Source organism: Parasteatoda tepidariorum, chromosome 10 (genome assembly GCF_982258835.1).
Source record: "Parasteatoda tepidariorum strain Cologne lab strain chromosome 10, Ptep-v5.0, whole genome shotgun sequence".
Taxonomy (NCBI): Eukaryota; Metazoa; Arthropoda; class Arachnida; order Araneae; family Theridiidae; genus Parasteatoda; species Parasteatoda tepidariorum.
This window is the reverse complement of record NC_141764.1, coordinates 44,947,589-44,971,610: the sequence shown is the minus strand read 5'-3', so window position 1 is coordinate 44,971,610 and position 24,022 is coordinate 44,947,589. Positions and strand designations below refer to the sequence as shown.

Sequence of the window (24,022 nt, the reverse complement as noted above, 5' to 3'; positions counted from 1 at the left end):
CCTGTTCACTTCACACACCAACCCCCATGGTTGCTTCTAATTCATCTTTCAAGATCAAGGGGGAAGAACAGTTTTATGTCCATCTTGTAGAAAATCTTGATTGGATTGATTGTATTTTGAGTATTGCTAAGTTTTGGCAAATCAATAACATGGAAAATCGTTCCCTCCCTCACTGAGTGTTAATTATACAGAGAGATTTGTTTCATTCGAAACAGAAGCAAAAATGTATCGTTACCTTTTCCTTAATATTATTTAATACAAAATAGGTAAAATACTTTTATAAAATGTGTATACAAGGAGAACTTTACTTTTTTAAAAAGTGAATGAGTAAAATTCAAAACATCCTATAATTTTCCAGATAAACTGATATCCTGATAAAAACCAGAGCAGGAGTCTGTAGTTGAAATATTCGACTTCAAAATTTTAACAATTTAAGAAATGAATTTTTAAAAAAAAATACATTTGAACAAAATATTGTTTTATAAAGAAAAACCATCATAAAAAAGTACTGGATATCAACATCTTAACGCCAGCACTCATATAGATAAAAATCTTATAATCAGATTGTTCAGTGATTATGCATGAACTAGGAAAGTGTTACGAATAATATACATAGAACTTGCATATCTTTTTAATTACCTCCTTAGAAACTTGGTTTTGGAATTGATAGAAAAAATATAACTTAATTGATAATTAACTTTATTATAATAATTCGATAAATCAATCATAGGACCAAAAGTGTTCAAACGTGAAAATAAATAATTTGCCTAATATTCAGTTAAGTAAAGTTTTTGTTCACATAACTATAATAGTCTAGATAATTTTCATAAGATTAAAAACCTCTTTTTCTCCTTTTAAATTAAGGACCCAAACCCAACATCTTTTATCTAACTAGAACCAAGCAGACTTTTCTGACTGTAACAAATTTCCATGGCTCTTAAAAGCTTATAAAAACTGATAGTCATTCAAAAATAAAAGATTTAAAAATTAAACTATTAGGGAAAGTAAACCTTTCTATAGCAGCATTTTTGTCATAAAAAAAATTGGTAAAATGAGTTTAATGAGATTTGTTTTATGATTAAGCAGTCACACTGGAACAAAACTAGCACTGAAAATTATTTATTAGAACTTATTTGTTAACTTTTTTGTGGCTAAATAAATTTTAAAATTAATAAATAAAAAGTATCTTGTTATTTAATAAATGTATTAACTGGAAAATAAAAGATTGAAAGCAACAGTTTCAGTTGTTTAAAATCATCAGATTTTTGGAAAGTGGTGTGCTATCATGTAATTCCTGATGGTAATGTCTTAAAAAGTTTGGGACAAAAGACATGTAATAATGAGTATATAATAGAAAAACGCTTTTTTTTTTAAATCAATTTAATTGTTAATAAATGAAAAATGTTATTAAATATAAAATTGAAAATTTTAGAATCAGAAACAAAGTTAAAAAAACAATAAGAGAAATTCTTTTCTCTAAAATACAGGAGATATAGGACAATTGCTAGGCCTATTTTAATTATAGAAATAAGACTCAGTAATGAAATATTATTTCAGTATAATTGAAATTGATATTTATGCAGTCCTAGCAGGAAAGGCAAAAAAATTATAGGAGCTTATTTTTAAAAAATATATATATATATACAATATAGGACCTTTCAAGTGACTGGCCGTAAATCAAGTTACCCGAGTTTAACTTAAAAAAAAATTTTATACAATTCTATGTAATTATGTTAATGAGCTCTATTTAACTTATGAACAAAGAAAAACTTATAATTTAATATATTTTGAAAACACTAAATTGAATGAAAACGTTATATTTTTCTACATTTACACCAAAGAAAGCAGGCTTTTTACTGAAAAGAAGACATGGTAAATTCAATATTCTAAATTTTGAACACTAAGCTATTTGTACAAAAGTGACAAAAAAATCCTATTTGAATTATTTATTTTGAGACATATATTTTATTTATATACTATTTCGAATATTTTTTTATCAAATTAATATTTTCAAATATTTATTTTTTATCAAATTTTTTTTATAAAAATAAGTAACCCTGGAAATTGAAACTCAGTTAGTAATTAGAAAGTAGCCCAACCACACTCTTATGTTTGGAACACCAGGTTTTTTTCATAAGTAAAATAAGTTTGAAAATTATTACCTATCTTAAATCTAATATTTTATTCATATCAACTTATTTTGATAATTTTCTGTCAACTAAATAAACAAATCTTGAAAATAAGTTATGTTTTTATGAAAATGAGCAACACTTGGACAAAGTAAGAATTGACAGTGATAAGGTTTGTCAATTATTTTAAGCTATTATCTTAGACAACTATATATATATATATTTTTTTTAAATATCAAACAAACATAAGACACTTAATGGGATTTTTTGGGAATATAGAAAAAATAGGACAACTGCCAAGCCTGAATTTATGAAGATCATAAAAATAAAAAAGCAATAGTCTGAAGCATTTATAACTGAAACAATTCATTTTATTAAAGCTTATTTCAATATTATAATACAAATACAATATTAATGAATATACTTCATCTTAATCAATGTTATAATCAATTTTGACAACATATTTTTAAATAATTTAAAATAACTATAAGATAGATCTACATAAGATAGATCTGATTCAAACACTGAAAAGTAAGTTAAAACAATTTAGTGAAACAAAACAGTATGACATGGCTTAATGGTATTCAAAAAAAGAAAACTACAAAAATAAATGATGTACTATGCTTATGCTAAATTAATGTAGCTAACTAATTCATGACATTGAATAAGATAATCAGTTCTAATAAATATGCAATTATTATAATTGTCCTCTTTCTCGTTGTAATCTACCAGCATATGTTCTTGATACTAGACCAAAGGAATCCATATATCTATCCATACACATCGAGAGGCACTTCTAAAAAATTTAAAGAAAAATATATTATAAAAGAAATTTTATAAAAAGCCAAAAATTTGCATGCATCATGAAGAAATTTATGTTTTTGAAAGTAAATTAATTATTTATCTTTAGGGTTCACACAATAAATTTCGTAGATAAAAAGGACCCTAATTATTTATTTAGTGATTAAAAAATATAACAAAGTAAAAAAGTGTTCAAGCTATATGAGTAAAAGCATTTTAAAATGCATATCATTGATTGTACATACAGTGCACTCCCGATTATCCGGGTTAATCACCGGGACAGGTCGCACGGACAATCGAAAAACACGGATAATCCGAAAACTCCTTTTATTAAAGAAAAATTCAATATCAGTTCAAAAAATATAAAAATTACTGACATTTGCTTGCATAACATCAAACTAGGAATTTTCCTTATTAAAAAATGTGTAATGCATCTTCACCATATATCGATACACATATTTTACGAACAGCAGTAATGTCACCGTAATCAAATCCTCGCATATAATCTAATAAAGTTTCCACAGAGCAGCAGAATGAGAAATTGTATTTCATTCATTTACTACATCTTCTGCATCAGTTACTATCATCACTATTTGATTTAACAACATAACGATGTCTTCATCAGTCAAATACTGGAAGCCAGGCTCACATGCATCACTTTGAAACCAATCTTCTAAATTTTCTTCATCAAAAATTTCGAAACCTTAGATTTCTTTTGCTTGTTCGAGAATACTGTTATCATATTTTTCTTGAACATCTGAAGAGGATTGTTCATCAAGCAGTATGATCTTTCTCCAAGATCGTTATAACGCAGACAATTTTACCCGATATTCCATAGACTGCAATCCAATAACGAATATTGCTTCCAAAAATTTGGTAGTGTTATAACTTCATGAATCAAATTTTTTTAATCTTGAAAATGTTTCTCTTTATATTTTTTGTGTGACTCCGGAACGAGCAAGGATAATCCGCAAACCGGATAATCCACGCACGGATAATCGAGAGTGTACTGTATTTATGCAAAGAACAGTACAACATTTCATTTCTAAAATATTTTAATCTCCTAAAAGTTTTAAAAATATTCTAATATGGTTATGAAAATCTTTTTTTTTTTTTTAATTTATATTATAACACGCGAATCTTGAATTGTGCATTTGAGCAATCACTTCAAACCAAGATTGATTACAATAATTTTATAGTAAATTTATATGGTATTGTTATTACTTCTTTAGCAGTTATTGCTAAGGACATGGTTTTAAAAATTGCATTTTGTAATAACATCATATTAAATATATTAGAATGTGAAAAACTACAAAAAGCTGAAAATGATAAATTACTGTTGAAAAAATTCAAAAATCAGAATTTTTTGTAGAACCAATTATAATTTGCATGAAAACAGGTAAAATTGCATAAAAACTACAATTAATCTGCAGTAGTTGGAGGCACTGGAGATATATCAGGGTAATAATTTTCAAGTGACACATTTGTCACCCATGCATAGTATTTTAAGAAACATTTGTTAAATACTTGGCAAGAATTGTTGCCATGTCTTTATACTGGCAAGAACCTTCATTATCTTCTTGATTAATGGTCAGAAATGTTAAAGAAATTCAAAAATGTTTAATTTTATATTATAATTCGTACTAATCAGCTGATTTAATGTTTTTATTAAATATAGTTCCATATCTGATTTTAACAATCAAAATATATCATCCCCCTCCCCAAAAAAAAAATTTTAATGTCTCCATAAATTTTTGCTCAGAACTTCATTTATATTGCTTTAATGAGCACATTTAAAAACTTTGTTGAAAAGAAAAGAGGGATTAAAGAAAGAAAAAAAAATAACTTTAATCGGAGGAATTAACCATGACTATTATGAATGACATGACATAAATTATTAGTGACTATAAGAAACACCAGTAGACTGTTTCAGGTTAAAATGGAGTTGTTTTCATTACGAAATCTACACAGCTCTGTTCTACATTTATTACCATTATGAAATAGAATTGATTTAATTTTGGAATTTGTAGCTTGATTTTTAATGTTTTCCTTTTATCTAAACATATGGTAACTGATTTGTTAAATCAAAATAATAAAAATGAAAGAGAAAGTTCAAGAAGTTCTAGACTTCTTACATTCATTCATTTATTTTATAATATTAAACATTTTTTAAATTAATTAAATGCCATGTAACCAATAACCCCAGTAGCAAAATTTATTAAATGAATCTGCAGCATTACTTTCATAAATCCAAAATTGTCTATGATGTCAGCACAGTCAGATAGAGGTTATTACTATAAAAATTCAGCAGTATAACATATGTGCAGCAAAATTAGCAAATATAAGACCCTTAAAAATTATACATAAAAACTTTATATTGTTTAAATTTAAGCTGAATTTTACCCCATATATTTAAATCTGTAATTAAGTAACAGAAAAAAAATTCTTTGCTTTTTGTTGTTTGCACTATTCTCTCGATTCAGCTTTTCAATTTTTGTTAAAAACAAGTATAAAGATGTTCGTATTAGGAGTTTCAGAAATTTTCTCCTATTAGTCATACTTTTTAAAAATAAAAAAATAAAATTTAAATGAAAAATAATCTGCAGATACAGTGATAATTTGCAGTGCTTGCTGTTGTGGTAAAGGGTTTCTGCTACCAATAACTGCAAGAAAATTGGTTTAATTATCCGTTTTTAATTGACTGACGCCATGTTTTGATCAATGTTTACTTTATAGACTTATTGCTATTCAGATAAATAATTTTAATAAGGACTTTCCACTGTACTTTCAGATTCAATAAAACAGAATAGGTACTCTAGGGAAAAAATTGCCACAACCAAAAGTGTCAATGTTTGTTATGAGAATAAAATAATAAGATTATTTTAAAGTTAAAGAATAGAGGAAAGAATTGGTTTAAACTAATATTTTAACAACTTTTGATGGTGGCTCAATATGATATGATGGTTGATCTCACAAACAATAACTTCAGCTTAGTGGCTAAAACAGGACAATATAATAGTCGCCTTTAGATACTATATGAAAATGTTCATTCCCTTTTTAACTCTGATGTCTATTAAAATAAACAAATAACCCATATATATAAAATATATAAAAATACATATATATAAAAACACATATTAAAAACAAACTAGTCAAAACAAATTTAAAATAAATCAATTCTAAAAATAATTAGTGGTCTCATGATTTAAACTGCAAGAGAATAGTGGTCAATGAAACCAGATAGCAGTAATTGAATAAAAACAGGGGTTTTTTTTAAAAAAATGAAACAAAATCCCATTGTTTTATTAAATCAGAACTTTTCTTTAAAGATGCTACTTTAAAAACTGAAATTTATAATTAGTGAAATCTTATAAATGGATCTGAAATACTAAAAAGCAAACTGCACAATACATTTCAACAAAAAAAAGATACAAACTATTTTTAATTGCAAGAAGGAAAAGAGATGCAATTTCCAAACAATTAAATTTACAATAAAAAAAATCTTTTAAAAGCTTAAGATTTTTAGGCAAATGAAACAGTAATCAGTACAAAATAAATGAAAATAATTTAGTTTAGATTTGTCTTTTTATCTTTGTGTCTAAAATCTAAATTTCTTTAAATTATATTGAAGAACATTTAAAAAATATTTGAGCAAAAAATCCTTTGGTTGAGAAACTTTGTGTTAAAATTTAAATAGACATATTCATTCTTACTGACCCTAAGGACGAATGACCATTTTTTTAAACACTTCGATCATTGAGTCACTGGGCCAAATGCTGCGAAAATTTCTCTGCTACAAACTATTTTCCCATTGAATAACAAAGGAAAAATAACTTTAATGATCAGGGATCTGTCCAGGCCGAATTTACTACCGTTTAGCGGTACCTTCACAAATTCAATTTTAGGTAAAACGGTAGTTTCACAAATTCAACTTTGGAAAAACGGTAGTTTCACAAAATACTTTTTCTTAAAATTTTATTTTTGTATCCCTTAAGAAACGATAAATCTATATTTTTACCATGTTTTTGTGTTGACTTTTTAATATAATTTTTAATTTTTCACAAATTATGTCAAAATTTTCACAAAATAGGTACCTTTCAGAAAAACCTAGACAGACCCCTGATGATAAGGAAAGCCTAAGTGCAGAAAAGTTAGGATTAAAGTTCGAAGATTTAAGAATAAAACAACATACTTGTTCAGAACTGTCCAAACTAGTTCCTGGTTTGGTAATGCACTTTCTAAAACACTTATCAGTGACTTTCTGAAAGAAAAAAAATTAAAGTTAATAAATTTTTTAAAAAAATAATTCGTTTAAAAACTCATAAACAAAGAAATGATGACAAAATACCAAGAGATAAATTGTTTAGATACTTTCAAAAATAAATTCTATAACCTCAGAATTTGAAAACAAATATTTAAATTACAGCATCAAAATACTTTCAAATTTTGGAAAAAAATATCTATTCATTCTTATGAAGCATGAGGAATATCTAATACGTCAAGCGTTGTGATAAAGGGGCAGAAGAACGGAGTAGAAAAAAAAAAATTTAATCTATAATTAAAGTAAATTTTACTCTCTTAAACTGCCCTAAACTGACTAAAACTGTCTTAAAGTGTCCAAAACCTTGAACATTGGTAAAAGATAAAAATTCTATAGTGTAACCATTGTAAGCATAATAATTACATATAATAAATATTTGATATTTTTTACACAATTTGCTGTAACTTATTAAAGGAAAATAATATAATACAATAGAAAAAAATTTATAACTCTTGAAGCTTCACAATTTCAATGGACAACAAAAGTGAATAACCTTATCCTTTTAATATGAATAAATAGTTAATCCTTTAAATATGAATAAATATGTTTTCACAAAATTATAAATAATGCAAGATTAAAAATGATAATAAAATTTTTTAATAAAACAAAAACTTGTCTTCATTTTTCCTGTTCAAAAATTAACCTTTCATTTTTCACACAATATTTTTTTTTAAATTGTGACATAATTTGAATAAAAGAGTTTTGAACAGACTAAGTCAAAAGGTTTTTAGACAGGAATGCTTAAACCGTAGATTAATCCATTCTGTCCTAAACCTTGCCAACTCTGCAATAAAACATATTTTAAAACTGATATTACTTTTCAGTGCATCTCATAAAACAATGTATCACTTCCATTAAAACAGTTTTAAAAATTTTTATAGTTTCTTTAAAATAATGCAGGCGGATTATAACTACAGCAAGTTGGTGGTGAAATTTCCTTGCTCGCTCAGGATAACATTCATGACATTTAGTCCTCACCCTTCTTATTGGCTCAAATCAGAAAATTACTCCTTAGAATCTATTGATAAAATATATTAGTTATCAAGTTACAATCAGCTCAGTCTACAAAATATTGGTGTTTTTCGGTAAAATAAGAATATCATTTGCAAACATCAAATAAGAAGTTATTAATCTTTATTAAGAGAATATTTCATTAAATATGATTCATTTAAAATTGAGGTGACACTTATGTAAAATCATGAGAATGTATTAAATGATATAGATTAAATAAATTATAAATGTAGAACTTTGACTATAGGAGACACTTAATTTATTTTTGAGCAATAAAGCATGATGAGCAAACATTACAATATCATCAAATCTAAGTTGAAATTTTTAAAATCAAAAGTGTGCATATTTATGCAAAATAAAATCCTTCAATAATTTTAATAATATGTTAATAATTTAAATTAAATTCACTAAATATTTTCAATGCGGCAAAAAACATTTTCGTAAAATCAAATCGTAAAACCTCAAAAATTAATTGCAACATATAATATATCCTAATCTGACGTAGGATGGATTAGGAGGAAAAGATTTTGAATACCTTTAAACATAAGATGGCGAGAAGCATCTTTAAAGGAATCTGGGAAAATGGTTTCTGGTGTAGAAAACAAAGCACCAAATTTTATCACTTGTTCAAAGAACCAGATGTGGTTCACAATATAAAAAATAAGTCCTCTCAACTGTGTAAAGCAAGTTATGTCTATGAACGACATTAATACACTAAAAGAAATTTTTTCAGCTAAACCAAGTAACAAGGATAGAGGTAAGCTTATATGGATAGACAGAGTGTAGAAGGACTGCTTTATCTTCAAGGTCAAAAAATTGAAGAGTTTGGCTACCAGTCTTGTGTGTTGTTGGCACGGTGAACAGTGGGTATAATGCCCCCTTTAATAATTAGAAATCTTTAAATATACTCCTCAGTATTTTAGAAAAATTAAGAAAATTTTTATGAACCATCATTAACTTGGGGAATATTTCCATATCGCGATTTGTCTCACCAACTACAATCGTGAAGGTGCCAAATAGATCTTAAACTTGCAATTTTTTTAAAAAAATAAACACGTAGATATCTGCCTAGGGATAGGTACTTGTAGATATCTGCCTATATCTTTCGAGTTGGTCCCTTTCTGTGATGTTTTTTCTTAGTTTCTCCCAAAACGCTGCCCTGAAGTAGCCAAGACTTAGCGATTATTCTGCCACAGATCACGATACGGAAATATCCTCCTTGCCTTAAAACCATCAAAGTTAAAAACAAGAAAAAGATTAAAAAAATCATTAATAGTTTTGCTATTATTAATTTTTTGTCCTTACATTTGAAATTTAGAAAACTGGCATGGCAGTGCATTTTAATTTCACCCACTACAAAAATTGGATCCCTGCTACATCCATGCTGCCTATAGCAGTAGCTGGCAACGCTTAATAGAGGTCTTCGGCCCATCCTGGGCTGTATTGCCAGGATTGATGATAATATAAAATTTATTAATAATTCAAGATCATATGATAAACAGATAAAAAATGGTAATCACCAAAAGATCGGAAATCTATGACAGGCAATTAAGCAAACATTATAAAAACCTGAAGTAATTCTTGTGCTAATAAAACAGCTACTTGCTGTTTTACTTGGTCCATCAATTCTTCCTTCTGTGCACCTGTGAGTTTTCCTTCTCCTAAAGCTTCCATCTTAAAATGTTCAGTTGATACTGATAAAGCAATATATTTCACAAATTTATCTAATTGCAATTTATAGAAATGTTTAATTACTGTTTCATCATCCGGTAAATTAACAAATGAAAGGAAAAAATTTCAAAACATGACTTTGTTTTAACAGTTAACATGACAGTTAGAAAAAAAAGACAAGAAATAATATTTTATTATAATCGTATAAATAATATTTATTCAGTCCAATGTATTTTTTATTTAAATTTAGAGACTCAAATAATCGAAAAAATTTAATAACCTTGCACATTAGAAAACTAGAAAATATAGTAATAATATATATCTACACTTTAACTTTGACTTAAATTGAAAACAAAATAATAACAAAACCAATGCCTTGGTTGAATTTCGTCTGCTCGCGCATCACGCTAACACATTAATTATAGAATCATTTAAATATCATCTTTTCTTTATTAACTGAGAGTATTAAAAAAATCAGCAATGTTTGATTCATATTCTGATGCAGATGATAGTGAAAAGGATATTGATTATGAACCGTCAAGTGATGATTTAGAAGATGTAGAAGAACAAAACGAAGAATCAAACTGTGAAGCACCTGCTCAAGATAAATTCATCCCTGATAAAATTTACAAAGAAAAAGTGTGGAATAATTTTTTGGCTGATTCCCATTGTGATTCTTTCAATAATTTAAAATCATATGTTAAACTATCCGAAAGCGATTCTTCTAAACAAACTGACTATGACAAATACGAAATTGAAAGTGAAAACAACTATTCTAAACTACTTAAAAAAAATACCAACTCACAATCACATTCAAAAGATTCCTCTAAAGCTGTGATAGGTGTAAAAAGACATTCTATATTGGGTACAGTAATTGGTAAAATTAGTAAAAAAACAAAAACTTCAACACTTCAAAAGTCAATTGATGACTGGAACTCCTTTAAACGTGAAGAAGGTATAGAAGATTCTCTCCGCATATATAATAGAGGCAAAGGTGGTTACATTCAAAAACAGGCTTTTCTTCTGAAATCTGACTTAGCTTCTTTTAAAAAAGAAAGAGAATTAAGACTTTCAAAGAAGTAATTGTTTGTAATGCAATTGTAGAAATAGATAGAATCAGGTTTAATAAATACTTTTGTTGTGATAATAAATTATTTTGTGTTTTAAATTGTGAACAAAAAAAAGGGATATTTCCACCAACTACAATTGCCTAAGTGCAAAAGAGTTTTTTTTTTACTTCCAAAAAAAAAAGTTTGAAAATTACGTAGTGGCATACCTAGGGGTGGCTTTAAATTTTACCCGAATTTCTTTTTTAAAAAAACAAAAATTCTCACATCGTCTGCCTAGTTGGGGCCAAAACTTGCCAATTATTTTGGTACAAATATTGATACATCTTCGGAATAAAATGTATCAAATTGCATTTCTAGTCATAAATGTGCACAACCTTTTGAAGAAAAAAAGGTGCAGTAAGACATTTTAGCTGTTTGGAGTTGCTCTGAGCTTAGTTTGGTACTAATCCAATTTGTTGGCTCAAATATATTTTGTTTATTTATTTTCATTATATCCAAATAAAAAGGAATTTACTATGTTTTTTATGGGTAAGTTATATGGGGGTAAGTACCCGCCATTTTTAATGAATAAATAGAAAACACTCCTGTATCCTTTATTTAACTGCCCATTTGTCATAAAAGTTAAAAGGAAGAGTAGGAAAAATATTTAACAATATTAAATCTTTGAACAAGCTAACTGATTGGTTCACATTTACTCCTTAGAATGATACAAGATTTTAGTAGATATTTTTTAGATAATGTGATAGATAATATCACATTACTCACTATATCAATCTATATAAACTCACTTTCTCAAATATTAAAACCCAGGTTTTATTTTGATTTTTTTCCTTTAAAAAAAATCCAATAAGCACTTTTTTATCTGATTTTTTTTTTCTTTTAAAAAAAAACATTATATGATGAAATTTCTTATTTAAAAAGCAAAGAACTCTATAACTTCAATATCTGAACACAAAATGATGTTAAAGTTAAAAGAAAGATTAATAGTGCAGTTAAAATAAATTTTGAAAAAAATAATAAACAGAAAACAGTTTATAAAGTTTTAGTGCTCAAGAACTGCCATAATATTTATTTTCTCAATCATTATCACCAAAATTTGGCTATAGATCTGCATTATCTGTGTAAACAAATGAGGATGAGGTTTCATTTTATTGTTCCATATTTGAAGTTCAGGTGATGAATTTATTTTGATTTACTACTTCATTTTGGAAGAAGGTGATATTTTTGGATAAAGATAAAAGTATATAAAATAATTCACAGTGTTTTCATCGCAGAAGAAAAATGGGTGAGAATTTCTCACCCTTTCACAAAAACAGGGTGAGATTTCTAAAAATTAAAAAAAAAAAACATAAGAGACTTCTTTAATTATAATAAATTTTTAAAGCATTGGATATTTTTGCTGCATCATCATATGGAAATCATCAGCTATTCTCATTAGGTTGCTCAAATGGGTATTTGTTTCGTTTTGATCATTTCTATCCACATTTTTTTCATTTGTCCGTTTCAGAGTAAAGATATTGCCTTTACAAGGGTATTTGTCCATCTTACATTAATGCGCAAAAAATTTGAACGTCTTACATGAAGAAACCTTACCTACGGTAAACACTTGGTTGCAGAGAAATGCGTTCTGAAAGAGGTTCGGAGGGATGGTGTTCTGTTGTTCTTAAAGGTTCTGAACAATACTGGTAATTAGGGAAGCTAGATAATGGGGCAGATGTTGAAAATAATGAAAAATACAAGAAGAAAAGTGAAACGGAATTTATTCTGAATGGCTCAATGAGAAATTTTTTTCTAAATGCGAGATATTCGCGAATTTTGAAATTGACTTATAAAATGCGCAAATTTTTTGTGGAAATCATTTTTTAATGCGAGATTCTCGCGCTGTAGTTTCTAAGTTCACAAATTGTAACTAACTCCCCGGCATTACAGTCCATGTTGGACCATGGCCTTGCAAGTAATTTTTCTCCTGTCTCTAGCTCTTTGTTTCCAATTTCGAACCTTTAGAATCTTAAGGTCTTTCTCCACCTTGTCTAACAATCTCTCTGCCGGCCTTCCTCTTTTCCTTTAGCCCTGGCACTGCCCCTTGAATATCTTCTTAGGGCCTCTGTTTTCCTCCATTCTCTCAAGATGTCCTAGCCATTGAATTCTCTTTGCTTTACATAATTGATTATATTAAGTTCACAAGTCTAAAAAAAAAATCATTACATCAATAGCAAAAAAAATTTTTTTTATTATTATAAATCAACAACTAAGTTAAAAGTTAATTAAGATGCTATTAATTTGACTAGGGAGCTTAAGTCACACTGAGACTCTCATGGTAAGGGCCTCATCCCTCCCTTCTAAGAGAGACGGCAGGGACAGAACCGCCATTGGAGCAGTGCTCAAGGGTATCTAAAATTCAAATATTGTTTAAATTAAATTTTAAATTTTTTGTAAAATTTTTCTAAATTTCAATCGAAAAATTTTAATTTTTTTTCATAAGTTTTTAAATTTAAAAGGCTGAACGGAGTAAGCTTATTAATAAAATATCAATATGCTATTTTTAAGTACTTTCAAGTGAAAAAAAATATTTCATTACAAATTAAAAGTACAGTACAGGAGCCGTTATCCGGAAACCAAAAAACCGGAACGAAATTCGATAAATTTTCCCGTTATTTTTTTTAAAAAAATTTTTTTTCCTCTTAAGATTTTAGGATTTTTATTTCTTTTTTGAAAGATGCTTACCTTACCATCATTTTGGAAATAATCATTAGTGTATTACTTCATCGTTTTTTCTTCTTTTTAAGATTATTTTCAAATATTTTTTTTTAGTTTGGTTTAACAATAAAAAAACGTTTTTTTGTAGCGATTCAGAAAACCGGAAAAATCAGTTATCCGGAATAGCAATGGTCCCGATCGTTCCGGATAATCGGTTCCCTACTGTATCTCATTTTCAGGGATTAACTTGCCCTCACTATCTCAGGGCCTCTAAGAGTCTTGCTTTGCTAATGGCAGACAGCATTTGTCTAGGAATGTGGAGCGTGAGTGAATCCTTCTTTATTACCAAAACCTTTTATCTTTGCCTGGTAAAATAAATTTTCTGAGAAGTAAGATTAAGGGCCAAAATTTTCCTCTATGAGCTTCCTGATTGCTTGAATGCAGTGCTTCATTGCAGATCTTGGTTAAGATTCTGATCTACCAAAAATTCATTGTATCATGCAAATATATTTTGCTAGTCTAGAACTTATAATAAGCTTATAAACTATCCCACATACTGAGCTTTTTTATATAAAATTAACTTGATTTCTTTTGCATAAAAAAAATGCAATCAATATCATTTACTCAACTTCTTTTTTTTTTTTTCTCATTTATGGTGCACTTGTATCAGCGGAAATTAGAATTCTAACCCATTTTCTCTCTATGCACTGGCTTCATTACCATGTCTACTTCTATAGGAAAGCTTAATTGAGTTTTAATTTTATTCCCTCTTGAATATTTTTACTATTTAACCAGCTGTAAATTAAGAATATACAGCTGGTCAAAATAAAATTAGTAAGAGAAATATATAAAAAGAAGAGAAATGTATAAAATAATCAAAACTGCAACGAGCTGCATATTAAGAATAAATTTTTCGTTTATATTTTTCGTTGAATACATAGAATGTCTTCCTTTTTGTTGGTGAGAATGTTTTATACTAATAACAATATTTCTAGCAGTTGGCTTCTACTTCTAATTTTTTAGCACTAATAATTTTAAAAGCTCGTCTGAAAATGTTCACCTTTTTCTTAAATGTTGCCCTGGATTTTACACACTTGGTCTTTTATTCGTCGTTCATTCTTTAAGTATATTGAGGTTGCCCACACAGTCACAATCTTAACAAAATGAACTCATTTCTGTCCTTAAGGAAATTAGATTTTCATCAAAACAGCATGACCGATTCTCTAGAACTTTAAAACGAAGAAACAGTTATAAATTTTAAAACTGTCTACATTAGTTTGCATGACTATAGAGTCACCTTATTAAAATAATTCAGTTTTTTTTATGATGATGATGTAAGACAGTCTGGTCATTTTATCCTCCATAAGACAGGAAAGAATAGAATATTTTTTATTAATACTTCGACTTCCTCAAAAAAATCTAAAGATTTAAAATTTATAAACTTTAAAATTAATTTCTAATTTAAAAAAATATTTAAGATCTTTTTTAACCTTATTAGTTTTTCTTATGCTTCTGTTACATGAAAAAGCCTGAAAAGCAAAAATAAAAAAATCACAAATAAACTTATTTAAATGCAAACTCATTCGAAATTTTAAAGTTAGATGCATTGCTTATCTTCAGACATAAGGGTATGTTCCGGCAAAACATACTCTCTTCTCGTGTATAAAGACTACTCCTCTCTCTTTCTAATCGTACTCTCCACAAAATAAAAAAAGAACTAAAACTTTTGCATAAAATATAATTCAAAAATTAATGCCTGCATCAATAAACACCTTCATATCAGAATATTCTTTAAACATGTCTCAAAAATGGTAAAATTTATTATTTTTTGTCCATAAAATTTTGAGTTATAGAGATGAGAGGGGGAAGAAATTTTACTGAAACAGCATTACCAAAAATGAATAAATAAATTAACAAAATATTTAAAAGGGAATAAATTTTGTAATTACAAAATTTCTGTTTCAAAGTGAGAACTAAGTATGATTATGATCAATCATGGAGGTTGGGGAGCAACACGTGTTGGTAATTTAAAAAAATCTGTATAATAACGAATAATACTAGGGTTTTTAACGCACAGTAAATTTTGTGTTTGATTTGAGATAAGTATTTTTGAACCATTTTTAAGAAAATTGTTGGGTGATCAATTTTCAAAATACCTACCAACAGAATTTAAATATTTTACATACTTCTATTTATTTAATTGCAATTTCTTGCACGATTTAAGTAGATATTTTCTAAAACAATGTGGAATGTTATTACGTTATACATAGCAATTTATTAATTTCCGTTTTCTTATGCAAATACCTATGTCGTATTTTAATTCTTTTTGTTCTTAATTAATTAATTTTTTAAAATTATAATTTTTCAATATTTGAGAAAATAACAAGCGCTCAGATTTATCAGACACTTGTGCAGTGTAGTATTAAAAATTATAAAGGACAATGTAATGTAAATTGAAAATAAATTTACAAAATAAAGTCTCACCCTTTTTTTATGAATTTTATAACCTTTATTAATTTTCGTCATGCAAAATTTGTAAATACATTAATTGCAAGTGGCTTTTAGAAAATTGGTCTTTTTAAGTATGAATTTGGTTTAAGATATAAATTTGTTCTTAAATGAAAACAAACAAAATACAGCTTTATTGAAATTTCATAGCTCATAAAATATTTGATCAGTTTTATTCAAATTTTGCATTTTATCATTTAAAGTTACATAGTTTAAAATGATGTATAAATTTAAATTTTTTCGATTATTAATAAATTTGAAAATAAGCAAAAAGTTATTAAATTTGCCATTAAATGAAAACTAGCAATGAAATCGCCATTAAATGAAAAAATGTCATGATCAAGATATTTCACACGGAGGTGCCCTCATCATTTTCTGTTCACCTCCCTTCTAAGGCATCCAGCACAGATTTGTCAAAAATTATTTAGAAGTTTAACTCACCAAAAGAGCCCCCAAATCAGCAATTGATGTAAAAGAGTGGTTTACTGTTTTGAGTTTTTTTTATTTTCTGTTTCATGTTTCAGTCTGTTATTACCATAAAATACCACATTTACAATAACAATTGTGAACATTATACAGTCTTTGTATAGTAAATTTTCATCCAAATTCACTTTCATAACCTTTTTTCCACAAAAAACCAAATGGACATTCTAAACAGACCAGTGACTAAATTTTCTCAATTTTTACCCCTGCCACTAACTATTCAACCAGTGATAGTCAAAATGTACCGCTGTCGAAATGTTCTCCGCGAATTGACACAACTTCAGTTTTATTTTATTAATTTTTGTTTAATTTACAAAATTTAGGTTTATAGAAGCATAACTTAAAAATGATTAAGCTAACAACAAAAAGAAAATTTCGTATACCTTTCAAATACACCAACATACCTCAAAATTATCTGTGATGATTTTACTTGTACTAACTTAAACTCGGAAACCAAAGATAAATAATTCCTAAAGGGTGCTATCCTTCCAATTAATGATTAAGCTAACAAATCATTGTTATTACAATATACTTGCTTTTTACTCTGGAAAACCCTTTCTTTGGGCTATATCTTGAGAACCAATATTTGATAGAAGTTTTATGATTGACAGTGAGAATGTATTTTTGAATGCAAGTACAACCAATTTGGGGCAAATCATTGAGGGTTTTTGGGATCAATTGAGCAATCAATGGTAATGAAATCTAAACAACAAGAACATGATCTTTTCTCTGTTTTAAAGCTGATAAAGTAAGCGATAATATTCCCGATTTCATTATTCTGTATTGTATGTTTCATCATGAAGTGTTAAAACATGAAGCCTTCATTTTTGATATGACAATATAGTATGTAGGTTTAAAAATTTATCTTACATCCACTAAACTTATGATTATATAGAGTACAAGGAGAGCTACTAATTAAATATTTTTAAAAAAAATGTAAATAGAAACAATTACTGAAACCCTGCAGGGTTTAAGCTGAGTCTAAAAATTCATTAGCAAAAAAGCTAAAATCTGAAAAAAAAGTTTTAGCAAAATGCTAAAATGCCATTAGGCTTATAAAATTACTTTATATCAAACAAGTACTGTAAGTTATCTGACAAAGAATAGCTTAATGCACAAGAATATCAAAAGGAATACCTATAACAAAAAAAAAACACACTTATTATTTATCAAAACATTTTGGTTTATAATTAACAATCTTCCTTTCTTTCATGTTTGCCCATTTTACAAATGCTTCTTGAAAGTTAAATTCACTTTCAGGGCCCTCAATATTAATCATTAACAAATTGTTTACATGGTTGATTAACAACCTGTTTCGAATATTAGTTTTAATCAAATTAAGGCAGCTAAAGCCCCTTTCACAGTCAACAGTGTGCATTGGTATTGTTGCACAATACTCTATAACAGAAGTTATTAATGGGTACTGTTCAGACACATCATTGGTATATAAAAATAAAAGTAATTCATTAAATGACATGTTTTTACATCGTTGCATTAAGATGTGTTTAAATAATCCCCATTCACAAAGTAATTCAGTTTCTGCAGGGTTGGGTTTTTGACGTCAAAAAGTGGTTTTTGACATGACAAGGGTATAATACTGGTTTAAACCGTCAAAAATGTCAAAAACTAAAGTTTGCCAAAAAAAATATATAAACTTCAAAACTACCAACAGTTGCCATGCATTATATTGAAATTTAATTATACTACAGGTAATCAGCAGGTTTTAAAATATTTTTTAATTAAAATTAAGGTAAAATAACAGATTTAAAATCTCAGAAATTTATATTCAAATGCATGTGCAGAAAAATTTTGCACAAAATTTTTTTAAATATTTATATTTTGAAAAAAAAAAGATTTTTTTTTTGATACTTAAGAAAATTAAAAGTTTATTACTATGCATTTTTGACATATAAGGAACATATAAGTAATATTTATAAGGAACTTACAAGTTATGTTGTATAAATACAAACTTGATACAAGTGTATGAAAATTTTTTTTTTAATGTTATACCGAATATCTTTATTATCCAGTATGTTAATTTGAATTTAAAAGTAGTTATATTTGGGAATAATGATAAATATAATTCATATTGTTTATTATATTTATTTATAATTATTACACTTATCATTTTAAAACAATTTTTACCTCTTAATTTGCTTCCCCCACTTGTATTAAGAATACAAATAATGAAATAAATAATGAATAAATAATGAAATGAAATAATGATACAAATAATGAAATGAATAAATAATGAATAAATGAAATTCACAAGTATTTGGATAAACTAAATTTTCAGCATAGTAAATGAATAGGCTGAATATACTGTAAATCGACACTAACTACTCTGTGTATTTAACAGAAAGCACTTAAATTTGTATTGTCTTATGTTAAAAAGATTATTAAGAAGATTTAAAAGAATATTAAAAAGATTTTTCTTTAAAAGATGTCTAATGTGCAAAACTGCTAATGTTTATCTTTAAAAATGTCTAATTTTTAGTATAATCTATACTATACACTAAATTTGGTTATAAATAAATTTCTTAATAATATCACTGCAGATTTTCAATAACACATGAAAATGAATACATAATATTACAAAAGATGTGAGCTTTCAAAAGTACAAGATTTTGGTTACTATTCAAAATATAAGTGTTTCTTCAAACTTTTAAATTTATTTTTTCTAGAACATATTTAGAAACACTATCCTTTATAAAAAATATATAAATTTTATGTATTAATTAAATTTCACATATGAATATAGGTTTTTGACATTTTCGACATTTTTGACAGTGAGGTTTTTGACGTGACGGTTTAAACCATGGTTTAAACTGTCAAAAACTGTCACATGTCGAAAACCTGCCAACCCTGAGTTTCTGTAAACTGAAAATCTTTTCTGGGAGATTCCGAAAACAAATTGAAAATGCAACGGATTTCCTTTACACCATAATGCTGTAATTCTTCCGAACTATGGGAACTATTTTCGCGGAAGCTTTTTTTTAATGGAATTTAGTAAAATCCTTTAGCAAAAATGCTTTGTTGAATTTTAGCATTTTTGAGGGGTCTTTTCGCATTTTGCGAAAAAAGCTACCGTAGCGGAAACCCTGCAACCCTGATGATCTATCTTATTTGTAACTGCATTTAAATCAATCATTAAGAATGATTCTGTAATACGAGAGATAAGAACTTTAGAACTAGTGTGAGTACTATCCACAGGGTTCACACAGAGATCAGAAGAAGAAATCCAAGGAGTCCAAAATTTTGAGCACTTATCAAAAATTTCAAAACTTTGTGTAAATGATAACTAGACAGTTTTTTTTTAAAAATTAAAAAGCAGTTATTATAAAGAACTTGCTAAAATGTATATTTTGCATAAGATTTTTTTTTCTAGCCCTTTTGAAATAAATTTTGACTTTGTCAAACTTCATCAAGAAAAATAAAGTTATCACTTTCACACATAAATACATTTTCCAATTTTAATAAATCTTGTTAAAGTACATAGTACAGATGTTAAAGATTAATGTAAAAACCCACCAATCTTATACTTTTAAATTTGAATACATAAGAAAATCTAAGGCATTTTATACAACAACAAAAAAAATCACAGTAAATCATTACATTTGCTTGTAACATGTAAAATTAGAATTATTTGCTGTTATTTTTTTCTCCTAACTATTGCAATTCAAATTTTTTTTCTTTTAAAGCTTTTTTTTATAGAAAAACTATTAGATTTTAACAGCTAAGTTATATCATTTCGTTTCACTGCTTGGACAGCAAATTCATCAGTGGACTTAGTAAGTTCATCTATGCAACGCAATAATCTTAGCAGTTTCTAAGGACTAATTTGGAAATCTAAGTAGTTCCAAGTACTCCTTGGATACTTTTTTGTTTCTAATGAGTCTATGCAAATCTGTATCCATAATACTTTACCACCTTTTGTTATTTTTATCTTTAATATTTGGCTGAGTTTGTTTATTTTCATAAAAAAAATTTATACTTGAAAAATTGGAATTAAACAAAACAAAAATGCATAAAAAAAAGGAAAAATTTAAATTATTAATAAGATTTCAACTTAGGAAACATTGCTTGTTCAATTTACCCAATTTTTTTCATTTTAAAAAAAATGGAATGTTTACTTTGCATACTCTCTTTCCACACAAATTAGCGATCCTCAGCTGATTTGCACCAAATTTATTGTTTGTTTATTCAAAACTACATTGTCACTGTCAATCATAAAACTTTCTAACTAACTAAACTATCAAACACTTATTCTCAAGATATAATCAAAAGATAAAGTTTTCCAGAAGAATAAGCAAATAGATTATAATATCAGTACTTTAACTTGCAACTCCATTTAGTTGAAAATTGCTTCTATCTTCAGAGTGGGCAACGTTGGATCAGCTTTTTATCCCTTCAGTGGGTCAATAAAATAAGTACCAAGCATGCTTGGGGACAAAATGCTGAGAGTACCAAGTTTTACTGATCACTCAACCGGAACAACTGCCCCTGCACTCCAGAGCCAAAGGTCATAAAGAGTGGGATGTGCTCAGTAAATTTTGATCCGCATAAGCTATTGAGCCAGTTAGTTTAGTTTATTCCAAATATCCATCTAATTGGAATATTTTTACAGATCCTTTACATTTTAAAATGAGCCGACTGTATAATGGAATTGCTTGTGAAATATTTAAGTATGCTTTACTTAGAGTAGTTAAATGTTGGTAAGTAAAAAAAAAAAAAAAAAAAAAAAACTCAGCTAAACTCAGCGGCACGACAGCTCATAGAGGGCCAAGGCCTACTGTGCCCATCTCAGTTTTCTGGGGTGCAGGAGCAGATGTTCCGGTCAGGTGGTCAGTCGAACGCGGAACCCCCAGTGTTTAGTTCCCAAGCATGCTTATAACTCATTTATTGACCCACAGAAGGGATGAAAGGCTGAATCAACCTTGCCCGGCCCGAGGATCGAACCCAGGACCTGTGGCACAGGAGCGCAAAGCGCTACCACTCAGCCACCGAAGTAAAAAAAATGACCATAAAATATTAGTTTAAAAAATATTTCATTTTTGAAAGAAATAGGAAAACTAAATTTAAAATGATTGCAACATATAAATTCAAGATTTATAAGAGTCATAACTGTTTAAGAAAATATGCAGTATTATTACAATTAATAATTCAAAGGTGATCAAAAGTTAATTAATTTTGCTTTTCTTAGCTTAAAATAATTTGTTTCAACTTCTACTAGAATTGTTCTGCTAAATTTCTACTCTACTTGAATCAATTTCAACTAGAATCCATTTTCTTTCTGTTTGAACAGAAAGAAAAAGAATCAACTTCCACTGTAGAGTAAACACATTGTTCTGACCAACCGAATATCTGTTACATCCCTACATGGTATCAAGGTATCAAAAAAAAAAAAAAATCTATAAAATGCAACGCTAAAAAGAAAATTTTTTTGTTGAAATTTCACATATTGTAGATTTTACTTTGCATAACTTCTCTAAATATTAGAATTCCTAACTTTTTCAATGAAAACAGTAAGTCTTAACAATTTTTCAGTCAATATCATACTTCGTTTTATTGTATGTTTCATTTCAACTGTATAGATTTGATAAGTGTTCCACTTTTTTTTAATCTCTGTCATTAATAATTATTTTTAAGGAAATACAGAATATAACTTATTTATAGAAAATAGTTTTTTCAAGCATTAATTTTAATGCTTATTGCAGTTTTTAATTAAACTATTCAACTTTGTTGGCCTTTCTACAACTTACTTTAAAATTTAAACAACTGAGAAAAAAAATGACAAGAAAATACAAGATAAAAAATACATAAAGCAATAATTTAGCATGGAAATTTTTATTCAAGACAAAGGATTATGCTGGTAAAAAGTATATTTTCACAAAGCTGAATAACAGCAATAAAGTTCCATCATTAATTAATCACTACAACTACAGCATAATTTTTCAAATTTAACTTCAAAAAGTGTCAGCAAATAGAAAATCATCTGATTTCAAAGGAACAACAGCAGAAAAAATATATAAATAAATTGAATCTTAGCATTCAATGCACAGTTATTATTCAGATAGCAAAAGATTATAAGTTATATATAGATATATTCCATAAACCAGTAGGGAAAAGTAACTAAAAATGGATACACTACAAAATCACATTACAGAAAATAACATAAATGAACTATATAAAGTGTAATTTTCACTGACTAAAATACAATCACAAATAAACAGTTTCCTGCTATACATTTAATGCTTGGCCTCAGTGAAACGCAAAGTTAAGACACTGACAACTTACAGCTAAAATAACATTTTACTCATATGAAAGTCACTTAACTACTTTACCAAGAAAGTAATACCTTTATTCACAATCTGATGACAATTCTGCGACAGTTTTTAAGCATTCCATGTATAGTTAGTATAACATTCACACCATACATCATTTCATTTTACGTGGTAAAAGGCAGTCTTTAACATATGTTCAGTGACTACTTGACTTTGAATGTGAAATGAGCCACTGCAAGGTGATATCTATGTTATCCTTCTCTTTACAAGATATAGAATAACAACAAATTTCCCTATCTTGAATAGCAGAGAGATTCATTTGTTCAATGATCTCTTTCTCATCCAAGGCGTTTGGCAAGTCGCGCTTATTGCCGAGAACAAGAACAGGAATGCCAGCTAGTTGAGGTTTATCTAATAAATTGTGTAACTCATTACGAGAAGCTTCTATTTTTTCAAGATCCGCGGCATCAACCATATAGACTATAGCATTTACTCCTCGACAATATCGCTCCCACATACTGCGAAATCTCGGTTGTCCTCCTAAATCCCACAGTTTTATCGTAACGTTTCCCCTCGTCACCTTCTTCAGATTGAATCCTACGGTGGGTATCATATCTTCACAAAACTGTCCACTTGAGATAACATTCAAAAACGTTGTTTTACCGGAGTATTGAAGACCAACAAGAGTCAACTCCATTTCTTCCTTCCAAAACAAACTCTTGATCCAATCAAGAAACCTGTTAATAAGAGCTATCATTTTGAGGCAGTAGCAATACTTCAGTGGCGATTAGTATATTTATAAAAATGGAGGATCAATTGAATCGAAAATTTGACAGAAAATGACGTTTAATTAAATACGAAACACACAACTGTGAATCACTCCTCTGTTGATAACAAGCTAGTGTTATTTATTTTCGCCCTTTTCAAGTTCTGTAAAATTATAAAATAACTAATTTATGGTTGGCCAAGAGAATAAGATCTTAATATTTTTCCATTTCATACAAAATAAAAATTGGCAACGCAAAGCTTAAAAAGCGCCATCTATTG

General features: G+C 27.8%; 3 protein-coding genes across 3 annotated transcripts; 1 reads left to right on the top strand and 2 right to left on the bottom strand.

Annotated features, from left to right (window-relative positions):
• Positions 1 to 2,478: 2,478 nt before the first annotated feature.
• LOC107436872 (mitochondrial import inner membrane translocase subunit Tim13-B) lies at positions 2,479 to 9,968 on the bottom strand. Its single transcript, XM_043052005.3, has 3 exons — positions 9,832 to 9,968; positions 7,123 to 7,191; positions 2,479 to 2,925 (listed from the first exon to the last, which is right to left on the bottom strand). The coding sequence occupies exons 1-3, from the start codon at positions 9,934 to 9,936 to the stop codon at positions 2,827 to 2,829; spliced, it is 273 nt and encodes a 90-aa protein (XP_042907939.1). The 5' UTR covers positions 9,937 to 9,968; the 3' UTR covers positions 2,479 to 2,826.
• Positions 9,969 to 10,026: 58 nt separating this feature from the next.
• LOC107436871 (uncharacterized) lies at positions 10,027 to 11,084 on the top strand. Its single transcript, XM_016048693.5, has one exon. It carries the CDS (start codon positions 10,414 to 10,416, stop codon positions 11,014 to 11,016), a length of 603 nt encoding a protein of 200 aa, XP_015904179.2. The 5' UTR covers positions 10,027 to 10,413; the 3' UTR covers positions 11,017 to 11,084.
• Positions 11,085 to 22,522: 11,438 nt separating this feature from the next.
• On the bottom strand, positions 22,523 to 24,012 carry Arl8 (ADP-ribosylation factor-like protein 8). Its single transcript, XM_016048698.4, has one exon. The coding sequence runs from the start codon at positions 23,730 to 23,732 to the stop codon at positions 23,172 to 23,174; it is 561 nt and encodes a 186-aa protein (XP_015904184.1). The 5' UTR covers positions 23,733 to 24,012; the 3' UTR covers positions 22,523 to 23,171.
• Between the last annotated feature and the right edge of the window lie 10 nt (positions 24,013 to 24,022).

Excerpts from the sequence above, each read along its gene's own strand:
- LOC107436872 (XM_043052005.3), bottom strand. The coding sequence starts at position 9,936 with ATGGAAGCTTTAGGAGAAGGAAAACTCACAGGTGCACAGAAGGAAGAA. Across the intron at positions 7,192-9,831 it reads TAGCACAAGAATTACTTCAG|AAAGTCACTGATAAGTGTTT; the intron begins GTTTTTATAATG and ends TTTTTCTTTCAG. Across the intron at positions 2,926-7,122 it reads GTTTGGACAGTTCTGAACAA|AAGTGCCTCTCGATGTGTAT; the intron begins GTATGTTGTTTT and ends TAAATTTTTTAG.
- LOC107436871 (XM_016048693.5), top strand. The coding sequence starts at position 10,414 with ATGTTTGATTCATATTCTGATGCAGATGATAGTGAAAAGGATATTGAT.
- Arl8 (XM_016048698.4), bottom strand. The coding sequence starts at position 23,732 with ATGATAGCTCTTATTAACAGGTTTCTTGATTGGATCAAGAGTTTGTTT.